Genomic DNA, 16992 nt, shown 5'->3' on the forward strand with positions numbered 1-16992 from the left:
GCTCGTCGTCGCCGTCGACGACGACGACCGCAAGCCCGCGCCGCCCTGGCGCCTCGGCGGCTCGTCGCGCCACGTCGTCATCTAACGGCCTTCTACGACGTTGGTTTCTGTTCTAAGCGCCGCGAGTTATTTCGTCGCCGGCGTCTCCCGGGGCGTCGAGAGCCGCGCGACCGCGACCGCGAGCGCGCCGTCGGCCGCCGCGAGATCCAGGAGCCGCGCGCGCGCGCCGTCGCTGAGCGGCGCGACGTCGAGCAGCGCCCGGCAGCAGTCCAGCGCCGCCTCGTAGCAGTCGAGCGCCCCGTTGCCGTCGCCGACGGTCTCGAGGTCCGCGCCGCGCCGCGCGACGCGCACCGCGCGCTCCGCGGCCGCGTCCGCGCCCGAGAGGAACAGGGACTCGTCCGCGAGCCCCTCCAACGTCTCGACGTGGGCCTCGCAGTGCTTCGCGCGGTCGAGGATCACCGCGTACGCGTCGTCGATGTAGTCGCGGAGCTTCGCGGCCGTCGCGTCGCGATCGAGCACGTCCAGGTCCCGCAGGCTGCCCGGCGACCGCCGGCCGGACCGCTCGCGGTCGCCCTCGCGGGGCCGGCCGCTGTCGCCGACGAGGTGCGACGCCTTCGTGAGGTGCTTGAGGCAGTCGACGTAGATCGCGAGCGCGCGCGGCCCGGGTCGCTCCGCGACCTGTGTGGAAATCAAATCTTCAACCCGACTTCAATGTGCGCGTATGCGAACGTTTCGACGCAAGGCTTTCTGCTGTGCTTCGAGAACTCGACGAGAGCAATCGATCCGTCCAAAAATCAGCCGAATCGACTTCGATTTGACCGAGATAGAGAGTTCTGAAGTTTGGTGGGGACCATCCAAACCAGTGGGTGGAATCCACACTGTCCGCGACGCGCGTCGCGTCGAGCTCCTCGTCGACGTCGCGGCTCAGGTCGTCGGCGACCTTGACGAGGACCATGGCGCCGTGGGCCAGCGTCTCCGCAGCCCGCAGGCCCTCGTCGTCGAGGGGCCGCGCCGTCGGGTCCGCGGGGGCGCCGGGCGTCGCGTAGAAATCGTCGACGACGACGAACTCGTCGCTGCCGGACTGGGCGAGGTCCGCGAGGCGCGGCGGCGGCGGCGCGACGGGCGGCTTCCAGGGCTGGCGGTCGCGCGTGAGGGACCGGGACAGGGGCATCGTCGCCTGCGTGGAAATCGACCGGTGAGCCGGGACGTCGGGGCCGAACTTCGAAACTCTCTAGTTCGGTCACATCGTAGTCGATTCGGCCGATTTTTGGACGAATCGATGGCTCTCGTCGAGCTCTCGAAGCGCGGCGGGGAAGCTCGTATTGAACCGATCGAACAAGCACGCATTGAAGTCCGGTTGAATATTTGATTTCCACCCGGATCGTCGCCGCGCGGCTCCGGTGCCGCGGCTCCGACTTTGGGAGCGACCGCGACGCGGACTCCGCGGCCGGCGCGCCGGCGTCGCTCTGGGCCCGGGGGCGGCGCGCGGGCGCCGTCTGGGGCGCGCTCGGCGTCGCCGAGCGGCGGAGGGGCGTCGACGCGGGCGGCGACGCGGCCGAGGGCGAGCCGCCGAACGGCGGCGACGCGGACGAGAGCGACGGCGCCGCGGGCGGCGACGCCGCCGGGGGCGACGCCGCCAGGGGCGACGCGGCCAGCGGCGGCGACGCGGCCAGCGGCGGCGACGCCGGCAGGAGGTCGTCGTGTTCGTGGTCCTCGCGGACCGTGGCCATCGGGGGCTCGAAGACCGCGGGCGACAGCTCGCCCGTGCCCGACACGAAGGCGTTGGCGAAGAACTCCTCGAAGGCGCAGCGCGCGATGGGGTCGCGCTTCAGCAGGATCTGCAGCACCTTGAGGCACTCGCCGGAGACGGCGACGTCGCGCGGGAGGCGGAGCGCCTTCCGCTTGATGTTCTTCAGCAGCTCGCGGTGGTCCCGGCCGGAGAAGGGCGGCTCGCCCGCGAGCATCTCGAAGAGCACGGCGCCGACGCTCCACAGGTCCGCCTTGGCGTCGTAGCGCTTGAACGACAGGATCTCGGGCGCCATGTACAAAGGGCTTCCGCAGAGCGTCTCCGCGAGCGCCGCGGTCTCGAGGTGGCGCGCGAACCCAAAGTCGGCGATCTTCAGGAACCCGTCGTCGCTAAAGTCCGTCAGTAGCAAATTCTGCGGCTTCAGGTCGCGGTGGATCAGGTTCTTCGACCACAGGAACTTGAGGCCGGACGCGAGATGCCCGAGGAACCGCCGCGCGACGGGCTCCTTCAGGCGCTTCCGCGCCTTGATGAACTTCTGCAGGTCGCCGCCGGCGAGGTACTCGAGCACGAGGAAGATTTTGGCTGGTCTTTTCCGCAGCTCGACGAAGCCCACGAGGTGCGGGTGGCTGAAATCGCGCAGGATCGCGATCTCGCTCTCGAGGTTCTCCTGGAGCTTCTTCGTCAGCCGCGACCGCTCGATGGCCTTGACGGCGACGACCGTGCTCTGGGCCGTCTCCGACGCCGTCGTGCGCGCGAGCCACACCGTGGCGTAGGACCCGATGCCCAGCTTGCGCTCGATGACGTAGCCGCTGCCGATGTCGTGCGGCACCTCCGCCTCGTCCGTCGGCGTCCCCGTCGGCGCGGCGCGCGGCGCCGCGGCCATGGGTTTTACGCTGCGCGCGGCGCCGAAGGCCCGGTCTTAGGCGCGGAGGGCCTCCATGTCGGTTTGAGAAAGGGCAACAATCGCTGTATTAATTGCCACAGAGGATCCGAGCATGGCGCCCTCCGACGCCGACATGGAGCAGCGCTTCCCGCTCAAGACCGTGATGTTCCTGGGCCGCACCGTGCCCGTCCTCGGCCAGAACGAGTTCGGCCCCTGCGCCCTGCTCTCCGTCGTCAACGCGCTCCTGCTGCAGAACGCGCTGGAGCTGTCTCCCGACCTGGGGTCCGTGTCCCTCGCGGACGTCGTCGCCCTCGTCGGCGACCAGATCCTCGAGCGCAACAGTAAAGCGGCGGGCGGCGACGGCGAGGCGGCGCTGAACACGCGGCGCGCCGTCGAGGAGGCCATCGCGCTGCTGCCGACGCTCGCGGGCGGGCTGGACGTGAACGTGCGCTTCGCCGGCGACTCCCTCTTCGAGTTCACGGGCTGCCTGGGCATCTTCGACCTCTTCGACCTCGCGCTGGTCCACGGCTGGCGCGCGGACCCGTCCGACCCGGCGGACGGCGGCGCGGCGCACGCGGCGCTGGGCGCCAAGTCCTACAACGAGGTCATCGCGAGGGTCGTCGAAGGGCGGGCGGGAAACGACGACGCGGAGGCGGCGGCCATGGACGACTTTTTGAGCCGGTCGGCGACGCAGTTGACGTATTTCGGGTTGGTGGAATTGCACGGCCGCCTCAAGGAGCGGCAGCTCGCCGCGTTGTACCGCAACTTCCACTTCTCGACGATCTTCAAGTACGAGGGCCACATCTACGTCCTCGTGACGGACGTGGGCTACCAGCACGAGGCGTCCATCGTCTGGGAGAAGCTCGACGGCGTCGACGGCGACACGGAATTCGTCGACGGCGAATTCCGCGTCGCGCGGCCCAAGAGCACGCTCGCGCCGTCGACGCGGCAAACCGACGGCGCCGACGCCGACGCGGACTACCTCGTGGCGCTGCAGCTCCAGCAGGAGAGCGACGAGAGCGCCGCGCGGGCCCTGGTGGAGGGCGGCGACGCGCGGCCGCCGCGGCGCCTCGAGCCGCTCGCGGCCGCGGCCGCGCCCGCGCCGCGCGACGACGACGGCGACGCGGCGCTCCTCGCCGCGGCGCTGGAGCTGTCGCTCCGCGACGACGGCGGGCCCGCGGCGCCCGTCGCCGCCGCGGTCGAGGTCGCGCCCGACGCGACGTCCGAGGAGAAGCGGTCGCAGGAGGACGCGGACTACCGCGCGGCGCTGGCCTTGCAGTTCGACGACGCCGAGGACGACGGCGCCTTGGCCGAGCGGCTCCAGCGCGAGGAGAACCAGCGCCGCGCGCCGCCGGCCGCCGCGCTCCCGCCGCCGCCGCCCGCGCCTGCGCCCGCGCCCGCCGCCGCCGCGCGGCCGGGGAAGCGGTCCGGCAAGTCCTCCTCGAGCTGCGCCGTGTCCTAGGGGAATGCGAATAATCTACAGCGGGTTTTTGGTCTTAAAGATATGTGATGATGATGTCCTTGATGACGCGCGGGACCGAGTCCACCGGGACGCAGTCGCCGATCAGCGCGGCGACGACGAGCGCGGCCTTGGCGGGAACGCGTCCATGCGTGTAGTAGGACAGGACCAGCGCCCCGTCGACGGCCACGCGGCCGCGCCGCGCGAGCTCGACGACCGCGTCGAAGCCGACGGCCACCGCGATCGCGACCGCGTTGGCGTCGTTGTCGTACGCGAGGTTTTCCAGCACGATCTGGACCTCCTCTTCGATCTGCACGTCCCCGTCGCGGAAGAGAGCGACGAGCGGCGGGATGCCGCCGGCCTCGGCGATCAGGACCTTGTTGGCGGCGTTGTTGCGCGCGAGGTTGCCCAGCGCCCACGAGGCCGACTGTTTCTCGTCCGCGCCCCCGCCGCGCAGGAGCTCGACGAGCGGCGGGACGGCGCCGGTCGCGGCGATCAGGACCTGGTTGGCTTCGATTGGTGGATTGCCGGAAACGAGGTCGCTCAGCGCCATCGCGGCGTGGTCTTTGGCCTCCGCGCTCCCGCTGCGCAGGAGCTCGACGAGCGGCGGGACGGCGCCGGCCTCGGCGATCAGGACCCTGTTGTCGTAGCACTCCATGAGGCTGTGCAGCACCCACACGACCGACAGTTTCGCCTCCGCGCTCCCGTCGCGCAGCAGCTCGACGAGCGGCGGGATGCCGCCGGCCTTGGCGATCGCGAGGCTGACGCTGGGTCGATAATCAAAATCAACCAGGCGTTTAAGGTCAGCGTCATCGAACGTGAGCAGCGCCCGCACCGCCGCCATCTTCGATGCGTCGTCACCTTCGCGCAAGGCGCGGACGTGCGCCGAGATCAGCTCGAGCTGAGCCATGACCCTCTCGTCGGGCTGCACCCGGGCTGCTCGATGTCAACGTTGAGCCGCTCGCCACAGTTGCAATGGGCTTGATCATCTCCGCCATGCTCGTCGACGCCGCATCCGCGCTGCCTTGGAAAAAGGCCGCGACCGAGGTCGTCGCCGAGGCCGCGGCGCCGACGATGGCGCTGACGACCGCCGCCTGCGGCGCCGTCGCGCTCGTCGCCGCCGCCGTCCTCTTCCTGCCGTCCCGCGCCGCGCCCAAGTGGCTCGCCGGCGCGACGCCCGGCGCGTCCGCGCACGTGCTCGTCACGGGCGGCTCCGAGGGCCTCGGCAAGGAGCTCGCGGCGCTCATGGCGTCGCGCGGCGCCAGGGTGTCCATCGTCGCGCGGACCGCTAAGAAGCTCGACGCCGCCGTCGCCGAGCTCGCCGAACGAAAGCTCTCCGTGCGCGCCGTCGCCGGCGACGTGACGAGCGCCGAGAGCTTGAAGAGCGCCGTCGCAGACGCGGAAGCGGCCCACGGGCCCGTGACCTGCGTCGTCTGCTGCGCGGGCGGCGCGCGCACGGGCCTCTTCTCCGACGTCTCCGCCGACGACTTCGCCAAGCAGATGGACCTCAACTACCTCGGCGTCGTGAAAACCCTGAAAGCGACGCTGCCGGGCATGGTCGACCGGAAGGCCGGCACGGCCGTGCTCGTGTCGTCGGGTTTGGCGCTCTGCGGCTACGCCGGGTACTCCGCCTACGCCCCCACGAAGTGGGCCGTGCGCGGCCTCGCGGAGACGCTGCGCTCCGAGCTCCTGCCCTTCGACATATCCGTCCACAGCGTCTACCCGCCGAACATGGACACGCCGGGCTTCGTCGAGGAGAACCGCACGAAGCCCAAGTCGACGAAGGCCATCGAGGAGGGCGAGCCGACGCACGATCCCAAGGCCGTGGCGACGTCCATCGTGGCGTCGCTCGACGCGGGCCACTTCAACGTCGCCTGCGGCGACTTCGGCATCGGCCTGCTCGCGCGCGCGGCCAACGGCCTGAGCGTGCGCACGACGCTCCTCCTCGACGTCGTCGCTTTGCCGGTCATCGCGGTCATCGGCTGCGTCTACCGCCGCATGTGGGACCGCATCGTCCGCGCGACGCCGAACTAAAAAGCGGCTTACCCGCGCCAGCCTCCCGGGCTCAGCGCCTTCTCCGCGCGGTCGGCCTGGGACACGAAGTCCTGGTCGCCCTGGAAGTTGATCAGCGCGGCCTTGACGCGGTCGAGGCACTCCAGGTCCTCCGCGATGACCGCGGCGAACTCGCAGCGGTAGACGTAGTTGTACAAGCAGTCGCAGGCCGCGGCCTGCACCGTCGCGTCCTCGTCGCAAAAGTCCATGGCGACGTTGCAGACCTTGATCGCGTCCTCCGCGAACTCCTCGCGCAATTTCGGGTCGCACGCGAAGACCGCGAAGAGCCGGCAGCCGTTGGCGGCGATGTCGCAGGACTGGCGCGTCGCCGTGCGCACGACGACCTTCTCGTTGCCGTCGGCGTGGTGGACGATGACCTCCTGCGACTCCGTCGTCAGGTTGTTCACCGCGGAGACGACCAAACGCGCCCACTCCTCCTTGAGGATCACGGACCGGTGCGCGTAGTTGTCCGCCAACGAAACGAGACTCCCGAGGCACTGGCCGACGAGGGCCGGGATCTTCGGGTACTTGTTCAGCACCTTCAAAGTTTGTAAGATACACGCCTTGGCGTCCGCGGAGCACAGGCCCATCTCCGTCTCGTGGAGCTCGAACTTGGCGATGGCCACCAAACAAAAGTACAACACCTGGGGCCGCCGCGCGGACCGCTGCATGAGCCGCACGACCTCCGTCGGCCCGATGGCGACCGCGCCGCGCGCGAGCATGTAGGGCTCGACCATGACCCGCTTGAGCACGATGCCGTCGAAGACCTGGACCTCGTCGCCCAAACTCCACTCCTGGGGGTCGATCTCCGTGTTGTCGAGGAACAACGGCGTGTCCTTGTCCACGGAGCTCTTCCCCCGGAGCGTCTGCGACTGCGGCGGCAGGCGGTTGATCGCGAACGCCGTGCGCTTGCCCCGGCCCGTCCGCGCGCAGTAGGGCCCCTCCAGGATCCACGAGTTGTCCTTGGTCTCACCGCCGCCGCGCGCGTAGTACTCACCGAGCTCGCCGCCGCCGAGCTCCCAGTCGCCGCCCGCGTACTCGGCGACCTCGCCGCCCGGTTGGTCGCCGACGAGCGCGACGTCGTCGTGGGTCGCGCCGAGGCCGCGCCGCCGCCGCGTGCCCAGGAGCACCGCGGGCCGGTGCCACTGCGTCTCGCCGCCCTTGATGCGCTCGTAGTAGTAGAAGCCGCTCTCGAAGTCGTAGCGGCGGCAGAACTGCTTGCGGACGCGCGCGGCGGCCTTGGCCCAGCCGAGCGACCGGCGGTGCGCCGCCTGGACGACGACGGCCGCGTCCTTCAAGCGCAGCGTCTTCACGGAGCCCGCGACGGACCGCCGCCGGCTCCCCTGGCTCGATGAGGTCCGCTCGGCCGCGGACGCCTGCAGCGCCAGCGTCGCGTCCTCGCCGGACCCGGGGCACCACATGACGCTCCGGTAGTCCAGCGCGTAGACGTCGCCGTCGGGGCCGACGCCGTAGGCGCACTCGCCGGAGGCCTCGTGGAACGCGTACATCTCGCCGCGCGTCTCGTCCCAGTAGCCGACGTAGCCCGGCGGCGCCGCGGACCCGAGCGGGAACGCCTGCTGCGGCGCGTAGGGCTGCTGCTCGTCGTAGGCGTAGGCCTGCGACGCGTCGTAGGGCTGCTGCGACTCGTCGTAGGGCTGCTGCGACTCGTCGTAGGGCTGCTGCGACTCGTCGTAGGGCTGCTGCTGGGCGTAGTACTGGTCGTCGTAGGCGGCGTCGTAGGGCTGCGCCGCGTCGTACTGGGTCTCGTCGTACTTGCCCTCGTCGTAGTAGGCGCTCTCGTCGTACTTGCCCTCGTCGGCCATGGTTAGCTCCGCCTAAACTCCCATGCCGCAGCGCCGTTCGGCCAATGATGCCGGCAAGTTTGCTTTGCCAATCGAAGGAGCAGCCATCTGGAGCAGCCCATGGAGCAGCCAGATCTAGATGCACATGGATCCGGAGCTGTCCGAAGCTATTGCGATGTACGGCGAGGGCAAGTACGGTTATAATCTCTTGTTGCAGCTCGAAGAGACTGGCTTCGACCCGGAGCGCAAGGAGGAGATTTTCGCCCTGCTTACGCAGAATAATGCCTCGTTCGCGCGCCTCGACGCGCAGCTGAAGCACATCAGACTGACCTTCAACAAGTCCAAAGAACATGGCTCCCTCTGGACGCCACCGCGCCACGCGCTCCGCGTGCGGCTGGATCGAGCTCAAAGGGCCGCAAAGGAGCGCGAGGATGCACTGGTTGCCTCTCGCGCAGAGCGCGATGTCGTGCCGCAGCTCGGGACGGCGGCGAAACTCGTGCTGCGGGAGTTGGAAATCGCCACCGCGGCGCAGTCCGGGCAAGACGGCGTCGAGACGGACGCGTATGACACGGATGCCGAGGCGCCGACCACCCCGCGCCCGCTCGTCCGGAGAAGAAACCCAAAGCGCGCGCGGGCTGCCTAACTTTCCGACTCGAACGAGACGTTGCGTTAGTGGCCGTTGCCGCCCATGACGCGGAACCTCGTGAGCAGCGCGTTGAAGGACGTCGCCCGGGCGCCGTGGCCCGCGGGCCCCGGCGACGTGCAGGGCATGACGCCGCGGTGCATGAGCTGGTCCTTGAGCTTCTGGCTGTAGGCGCGCGCGGCGGCGAGCTGGTCCTTGATCTCCTCGGCGCGCTCGGAGGCGATGGCGAGGTCGAGCTTGAGGTCCACCTCGTTGCGCTGGAGGGCCTCGCACTCCGCGTCGAGCTTCGCGGACTCGGCCTCGAGCCGCTCGAGGTCCATCGTCGCGAGCTCCAATTCCTTGGCCACCCGGGCCTCGTCGGCCGCGCGGGTCTCCGTCGCCTCGCGCTCCTCGTCGGCGACGCGGTGGCGCAGGAGGTAGGTCTCGCCGATGGCGTCGTCGCGGCACCGCCGCGCGGCGGCCGCCTCGGACGCGCGGAGCGCCACGAGCGCCTCGAGCGCCGCGGCCTCGGCCTCCTGCTGGTCGATCTCCGCCTCGACGTCGCCGCGCTCCAGTTCGCGCCGCAGCGCGGCGAGCGTCTCGCGCGTCTCCTCCCGGGACGCCGCGACCGCGGCCCGGCGCCTCCCGAGCGCCTCGAGCACGCGCCGCTGCTTCTCCGGGTCCGTCTCCGCGATCAGGTCGTCGATGGACCGGCCCAGCAGCGCCGCGTCGCCGCGCGGCGAGTCCGCCGCGTCGCCGCCCCCGCGCGCGCCGCTCCGCCGCCGCGCGCGGTGGCCGGGGAGGAACTCGTCGGCGAACGCTAATTGCTCGTCCAGGGACAGGTCGCTCGTCGGGTCCAGGAAGACGAGGCCCTCGTCGTCCTCCGTCATCTCGCTCAGGCGCCGCCCGGCGAAGGACGGGCTCCGCGGGGACAGGCCCGGCGACTCGCTCCGCGCGCGGACGGCGCCGGGCGGCGGCGGCGGCGGCGCGTCGGAGCTGTTCTCGGCGCACCGGTCCATCTCCTGCTGGATCCGGGCGTCGAGCTTGTCGATGTTGCAGAGCTTGTCCATCTCCGCCGCGAAGGCGTCCATGGTGTCCACCCGCGGGCGCCCTTCCTCCTCCATCGTGTGTCCACCTCTGCTCGGCGTTTTATAAAGAGAGGCACCTTGCTGTGGTTTCTAAATGTTTGAGTCCCCGGGGGGGCAGCCCATTCTCGAGGTGTGGTGGTGGTCGGTGGTAACGCAGGCGCGCGGGCACGGCGCCATGGCCGAGCAGTGGTACTACGTCGACGGCGCGGGCGGGCAGGCGGGCCCCGTGGACGTCGACGGCCTCAAGGGCCTGCTCAAGTCGAATGACATCACCATGGAGACCCTCGTCTGGTGCGACGGCCAGGGCGACTGGGAAGGGATCGACGACCTGCCGGCCCTCAAGGCGCGCGTCAAGCCCAAGAGCAAGCCGCCGCCGCCGCCCGTGCCCGCAAAAAAGGCCGCGCCGCCGCCGCCGCCGGCCGCCAAGGCCGCGCACCCGCCGCGGCGCCGGTCGTCGCTCGACGCGCTCAAGGTCGGCGACGCGGGCAACTGCCAGTACACGGGCAAGCGCCGCGTCTCCGGGCGGGCCATGGCGCGCGCGTCGGCGAACGCGCACTGGGTGGAGAAGGTCACGGTCGACGGCGTGGCCTACTACCACAACGCGGCGCTCGAAAAGGTCACGTACGACAAGCCCGACGAGCTCAAGAGCGCCGACGAGCTCAAGACGGAGAGCGGCTCCTGGGTCTGGGTGCGCGACGACGCCGAGGCCTGGCTGCCCGCGCGCGTCGTCTCAAAGCTCGGCCAGGGCACCGTCAAGGTCCAGATGCGCGACTCGGGCAAGGGCCTCACGCTCAAGCAGTCGGACAACCAGCCGCTCTGGCCCCTGACGCTGAGCTCGCTGGGCCGCCTCGAGGACGATTTGGTCATGCTCGATTCGTTAAACCAGGCGGCCATGGTCCACGACCTCAAGGAGCGCTACAAGAGCGACGACATCTACACGCGGGTCGCTGTGTGGAAATCAAACCTTCAACCCGACTTCAATGTGCGCGTAATCGAACGGTTTGGATCAGACTCTTCGGCTCTGCTTCGAGATCGACGAGAGCGATCGATTCGTCCAAAAATCAGCCGAATCGACTTCGATTTGGCCGAGCTAGAGAGGTTTGAAGTTTTTGCTGGACAGGGCGTTCCACTGGTTGATTTCCACGCAGGTGGGTCGGCGCGTCCCACACGGTCCTGGTGTCCATCAACCCCTTCAAGCGGCTGCCCATCTACGGCGTGAACCTCATGCGCGAGTTCGCCGAGCCCGCGCCGAACCGGCTGCTGCCGCCGCACCCGTTCGCGGTCGCGAACGGCGCGTACCTCCGGCTGCGCGTCGACGCGGAGAACCAGGCGATCCTGATTTCCGGCGAGTCCGGCGCGGGCAAGACGGAGGCGACGAAGCAGTGCCTGTCGTTTCTCGCGGAGGTCGCCGGGTCGACGAACAACGTGGAGCAGCGCGTCCTGTCCGCGAACCCGGTCTTGGAAGCGTTCGGCAACGCGAAGACGGTCCGCAACAACAACTCGAGCCGCTTCGGCCGCTGGATGGAGGTCCACTTCGACAACCGGGGCGCCATCGCGTCGGCCCGCGTCGAGAACTACCTCCTCGAGAAGTCGCGCGTCTGCGGCCAGGCCAAGGACGAGCGGTCCTACCACGTCTTCTACCAGCTCGGCCTCAGCGGCCGCCACGCGTCTTCCGGCGTCGCGGGCACGTCCGCCGCCCACGGCTTCCTGAGCCTCGGGTCCGCGGACAAGGCGGCCGGCGTCGACGACGCGGCGGATTTCCGCGACGTCGAGTCGGCGCTCGAGCAGCTCGCGTTCGACGACGCGGAGGTCGCCGCGCTCTTCTCGCTGACGGCGGGCTGCCTGCGCGTCGGAGATATCGAGTTCGCGCCGGCGGGCGACGGGTCCGCGGTCGCCAACGGGGACGTCGCCGAGGACGCCGCGGGGCTGCTGGGCTGCGCCGCTTCTGATCTATCGGAGGCTTTGGTCTGCACGGCCATCGAGGTGCGGGGCACGCGGACGCTGAGCCCCTGCGCCCCCGCCGCGGCCAAGGCCGGCGCGCGGGCCCTCGCCAAGGCGGCCTACGGCCGCCTCTTCGACTGGCTCGTGAAGCGCATCAACGTCGCCGTCGCCCAGGGCGGCGCCGCGGGCGGCAAGTTCATCGGCGTCTTGGACATCTTCGGCTTCGAGATCTTCGAGTCGAACTCCTTCGAGCAGCTCTGCATCAATTATACCAACGAGAAGCTCCAGCAGCACTTCAACCGCCACACGTTCAAGGAGGAAGAAAACTTGTACCGGTCCGAGGGCATCGACTTCGAGCCCGTGCCCTTCATCGACAACCAGCCCGTCCTCGACCTCATCGAGAAAAAGCCCGACGGCCTGCTGCTGGCGCTGGACGACGTCGTCAACGCGCCCCAGGGGTCCGACGCGAAGTGGATGGCGCGCTGCGAGAAGTCGCACGCGGCCAAAAAAGAGTGGGTCGACGTCTCGGAGAAGCACAAGGGCTCGCGGGGCCGCGGCGTCAAGCAGAAGGGCGACGAGGAGTTCTTCACCGTGCGCCACTACGCGGGCGCCGTGACCTACCACATCGTCGGCTTCTGCGAGAAGAACAAGGACCCCCTGGGCCGGAACTTGTACGACCTGCTCTCGCTGAAGGCGCCCGCGTTCCCCCTCGTGGGCAAGGAGCTCTTCCCCGACCTCGGGCGCAACCCGCGGCGCCAGCCGACCATCGCGGGCCAGTTCCGCAAGCAGCTGAGCGCGCTCATGAAGATCGTCGACGCCGCGGACCCGTGCTACGTGAGGTGCGTGAAACCAAACCAGCAAAAAAAGGCGCGCCTCTTCGACGCCAAGAGCTCCATCGAGCAGATGACCTACGCGGGCGTCTTCGAGGCCGTCAAGATCCGCAAGTCGGGCTACCCGTTCCGCCTGCCGCACCGCCGCTTCGCCGCGCGGTACCGCCCCTTGGTCGCCGCGCACTCGTTGGGCGACGGCAGCGACCGCGACAAGTGCCGGGCGCTGCTGAAGAATCTCAACCAGGACTTTGGCGCCGTGAAGATGGGCGCGACGATGGTGCTCTACCGGTCGCCGGAGCATCGCGTGTTGGAGCTGCTGCGGAATTTGGCGCTCGAGAAATTGGTCCCCAAGGCGCAGCGCGGCGCGCGCGCGGGCATGGGCCGGCGCTACCTCGCCGTGCTCAAGCGCGTCAAGGCCGATCTCAAAACCTTGCTCGCGTCGCCCCGGGCCAACGACGCGAAGGCGCTGGACCGCGCGGTCGACGCCGCGCGGGCGGCGCTCGGGCCGCACATGTCCGTCTACCCCCACACGCCCCACGAGCTCGCCCTGGCCAAGGACCGCCGCTTCGCGCTCCAGGAGCGCTTGGATCTCGACCCGCTCTTCAAGAAGCTCGCCGCGGCGTCGAACCCGTCGTACCAGGACCTCGCGGACGGCGTCCGCCGCGCGGACAAAATAAAGGACGTGCCGGGCACGCCCGAGCAGATGGCGCTCGAAAAGAAGGTGCGCGAGAAGCTCCTCACGTTGGCCAAGAAAAAGATCGACCCCATCGCCAAGGAGGCCGCGGCGATCCTGGACGAGGACTTGATGCGGACCGTGGCGGAAGACGCGGCCAACGCGTGCTACGAGAACGAGGACGTGCTCGAGATCAAGAAGTACCTCGCCATGCCCGCGGACAAGCTCATCAAGGAGCAGCTCAAGCGCGCCAAGGCCACGGACGACCCGGACCGCGTCGTCAACCGGGAGATCAAGCTCAAGGCGTTGATGCTGGAGACGTTCGGCGCGTCCTTTTCTTTCGAAAAGGTCGCCGCGCTCCGCGACGCGTCCGACTGGGCGTCGCGGAAGTCGTTTTTTTCGTCCGCGGCGACGCGGGCGTCGTTGGCCGAGGGGTTTTTGGTCTACGACTCGCGGCCCATCCATTTGGCGCTCACGGAGCCGCCGGCGGACTACGCGGAGAAGAAGAAGTTCGACAAGAAGGCCGTGAACCTCTTCAAGGGGCTCCTGGGCTTCATGGGCTGCACGAAGCACCCCTACCCGGAGACGCTCTGCGCCGAGGCCCTGGAGACGGCTTTGAACGACCCCGCGCCCCACCCGCTGCGCCTCGAGCTCTACTGCCAATTGATGAAGCAGCTCTCGGGCGCCGCGGCGGGCGACGTCCAGACCAAGGCCTGGGACTTCCTCGCCGTCGCCTTCCACGCCTTCCCGCCGCCGACGCGCGCGGGATTCGACAACGTCGTCGCCTACTTCATCTCGAAGAACGCGCCGCCGGAGAAGAAAGAAAAGCTCACGGCCGCGCTCCACGCGGGCGTCTACGGCGGCGCGCGCGCGACGCCGATCAAGGCCGACGCCATCCCCAACATCATCGCCTCGACCTTCGGCGGGGAGATCTCGGCCCGCTTCCTCGACCACGACCTCATCAAGGCCGGCGCGTCCAAGGTCCCGCCGCCGCCGCCGCCGAGCGCCGACTAGGCGCCGCCGCCCCGCCCTCCCCTCGCCTTAGACCGCCTGCTTCGCGTCGTGGGGGAGGTGGCGGTCGCGCCGCCGGCGCCGCAGATAACGCCAGCAGGCGACGGCGACGGGCGCGGCCGCGGCCGCGCGCCAGGGCCGCGCGGCGCGCGGCGGCGCCCGCCTCGCCGCGGGCGGCGCGGCCTCGCAGGGCCCGTCGACGGCGCAGCGCACGCCCCGCGCCACGGCCGCGGCGATGGCCGCGTAGCCGTCCGCCGTCGGGTGGATGCCGTCGCGCGAGATGAGCTCCGGCGCCGCGAGGTCCGCGCCGCCGAGCGCGTCGAAGACGTCGACGGTCTCCGCGGCGGTCTCCGCGGCGATGGACGGGATGAGGCGCGGGTAGTCGACGTTCGCGCGCGTCGCGTTGAAGAAGACCGCGAGCTTGCCCGGGTAGATGGGCGGCGGCACGGCCAGGAGCACCGCGGGCCGCGACGGCAGAGACTTGTAGGCGCCGACGTGGCGCGCGGCGTCGCCGGAGAAGTCCGTCGCGGCGCTGGGCACGGCGTAGGTCTGCGCGTCGTTCGTGCCGAGCATGAGGACGACGACGTCCGGGTCCGAGTCGAGCGACGCCGCGTACTCGGCCGTCAGTTCGTACCTGGGGACGCGCGGTCGGAGCCGCCGCGGACGAGCGGCGCGGGCCGACGCGCGCGTAGACCTTGGGCGCGAGCGGGTTCGTGTAGAAGGTCATGGTCTTGTGGTCGCTGCCGAAGTTTTGCACCACATAGCCGTCGCCCAGCAGGCCCTGAAGAATGGCCGGGTAGGCCTGCCTCGACGGCACGTCGACGCCGTAGCCGTGCGTGATCGAGTCGCCGACGCAGGAGACGCGCAGCTTCGCGCCGGCCATCGATGGTCCGCGCGTCGTCTTCGACCTGCGAGCCGCTTCCGAACGCCTAGGGGCTGCGCAAAGCCACGACCTCCATCGTGACTGGGACTCTCCGAGGCAAACTTCGGCTTCATTTACGTCGCCGACGGCCCGAGGAGGGCCCGCAGCCGCGCGGCGTTGTCGCCCGCGACCGTGTCCATCGAGGACAGCAGGGGCGCGTCCGGGTGGAGGTAGGCGTAGGCGCGGACGGCGCACGCGGCGGAGAAGCCCGCGAGGATGCGCGCGGAGATGGGGATGCCGCCGTGGACGAGGCGCGCGCAGGACCCCGCGCAGTTCCAGACGTGGACCTCGCGCAGCGCCACGTAGACGCCCGCGCCGGCGAGGCTCGCGACGCCGTAGGACGGGTAGCCCGACGCGGAGCCGAGCGCGATCTCTTTGCCGCACATGAGGTCGCGCAGGACGCCGCCGAAGGCGATGGTGACGCCGAGCGCGCAGCAGACGACGGGATGGAAGCCCTTGATGATGCCCTGCTGCGCGCCGACGACGGCCAGCGCGCCCAGCGCGCCCGTCTCGAGGGCGTAGCGCGCGTTCTCCATGGCCCGTTTCGCCGTCGCCTCCGTCTCGCGCGCCGTCTCCGAGAGAGCCTTTTCCGCCAGCGGCCAGACGTAGAACCCGAGCAGCGACCCGACCACGGCGACGCGCAGGAACGACGGGTCCCGCGCCCAGCCCACGGGCGCGGACCCGGCGACGAGGTTGTTGAACGTGCCGCCGCCCAGCGCCGTCGCGCACCCGACCAACGACGCGCCGACGACGTGCATGCCGCACGCGCCCGCCGCGTGCGCGCCCGTCACCGCGAAGAACGCGACGCCGAGCTTCGCCGTGCGCCGCAGCAAGGCCTGGCCCAGGTGCAGGTCGTGCGACTGCGCGAGGTAGCCCTCGAGCGTCACGCGCTCCGTGCGCGCGCGCGCCCGCCGGCTCACGACCGCCTCCCACTCGCTCGCCGCGAGCGTCCCCTCCGTCGAGGCCTGGTTGACGATGTGCTCGATCTCGCCGCGGCTCAGCCGCAGGCCGGCGTCGGCGCTGCGCTCGCGCAGGAAGTCGACGGAGGCCCGCCGCTCGGCGCTCGCGTCCGACTGCAGGCGCCGCGCGAGCGGAACGCCGCGGCGGAGCGCGGGTGCGAGCGTTGGGATCGCTCGGCGCGGCGCGGCGAGCGTAGGGCTGCGGTGGAGCGCGGATGCGAGCATGGTGCTTGCTGGGCGCCCAGTACGCAAGGCGCGCACGATCATGCCTCGATCGGTGCTCTATCCTTTGGCTCCCACATCGGTGCTCTTCGTTTTGGTGCAGGACAACATTAGCCCTCTGTCCACTATGTGCACGCAATAATGAGATGCTGGGCAGCGCTTTTGCTGGCCGTCGCCGCGGCCTCGAAACAAAAGGACTCTGCGCCGCACGACGCGAAGAAAAAGGACCCGACGGGCGGCGCGAGCCTCGTCCACGCGCCGAAGAAGCCCGTCGCCGTCTGCGTGTCGGGCCTCGCGCGCGCCTTCTACGCCGTGCCGCGCGTGCAGCGCAACGCCTGGAGCCACATGGTCTGGCCCATCGTCGAGGAGGCCGACGTCTTCTTCGTGCTCGACGCGTCGACGCGCGGGCGCACGGGCGGCGTCGTCGACGCGGCCGCCGCGGCCGCGCTCGCAAGGGAAGCGCGCGCGCTCTGGCGGCCGGTCTACGACGTCGCCCTGGAGAGCGCGGGCCTCGAGGAGTCGCTCGCGGCCTGCTTCGGCGCCATCGCGGGCCGGGAGCGGGCGCGGCGGCGGGCCTACGCGTGGGTCCTGCGGCTCCGGCCGGACGCGACGTACGGTCAGGCGCTGGCCCGTTACTCGAATTTCCCGGACCTCGCGCCCGGGGCCGCCGTCGCCTGGGCGGCCTACCTCGGCGGCGCGACCTGCGGGCGCGGCGTGCCCGCGGACTTTGACCGCACGGGCGCGTGCCTCGACGACAACTGGGCGCTCCTGTCGCGCGGCG

The 16992-nt window shown here is 70.3% G+C and overlaps 5 protein-coding genes across 5 annotated transcripts; 3 read left to right on the plus strand and 2 right to left on the minus strand.

Moving 5' to 3' along the window:
* Positions 1-1766: 1766 nt before the first annotated feature.
* Positions 1767-2630, minus strand: AURANDRAFT_22645 (hypothetical protein; the record flags this gene model as incomplete). Its single annotated transcript, XM_009036406.1, has 1 exon — positions 1767-2630. A coding segment is annotated over one exon (864 nt), but the record flags the coding sequence as incomplete, so codon positions are not given.
* A 109-nt stretch (positions 2631-2739) lies between these two features.
* On the plus strand, positions 2740-3651 carry AURANDRAFT_11009 (hypothetical protein; the record flags this gene model as incomplete). Its single annotated transcript, XM_009036020.1, has 1 exon — positions 2740-3651. A coding segment is annotated over one exon (912 nt), but the record flags the coding sequence as incomplete, so codon positions are not given.
* A 1629-nt stretch (positions 3652-5280) lies between these two features.
* On the plus strand, positions 5281-5970 carry AURANDRAFT_4019 (hypothetical protein; the record flags this gene model as incomplete). The annotated part of the gene is made up of 1 exon (XM_009035891.1): positions 5281-5970. A coding segment is annotated over one exon (690 nt), but the record flags the coding sequence as incomplete, so codon positions are not given.
* Positions 5971-6131: 161 nt separating this feature from the next.
* On the minus strand, positions 6132-9656 carry AURANDRAFT_62082 (hypothetical protein; the record flags this gene model as incomplete). The annotated part of the gene is made up of 2 exons (XM_009036405.1): positions 6132-7976; positions 8637-9656. 2 exons carry the CDS (start codon positions 9654-9656, stop codon positions 6132-6134), a joined length of 2865 nt encoding a protein of 954 aa, XP_009034653.1.
* Positions 9657-10182: 526 nt separating this feature from the next.
* AURANDRAFT_22513 (hypothetical protein) lies at positions 10183-12857 on the plus strand (the record flags this gene model as incomplete). The annotated part of the gene is made up of 2 exons (XM_009036021.1): positions 10183-10604; positions 10802-12857. Coding segments are annotated over 2 exons (2478 nt in total), but the record flags the coding sequence as incomplete, so codon positions are not given.
* Between the last annotated feature and the right edge of the window lie 4135 nt (positions 12858-16992).

The sequence above is a fragment of the Aureococcus anophagefferens genome (assembly GCF_000186865.1).
Source record: "Aureococcus anophagefferens unplaced genomic scaffold AURANscaffold_4, whole genome shotgun sequence".
In the NCBI taxonomy this organism is placed as follows: Eukaryota; class Pelagophyceae; order Pelagomonadales; family Pelagomonadaceae; genus Aureococcus; species Aureococcus anophagefferens.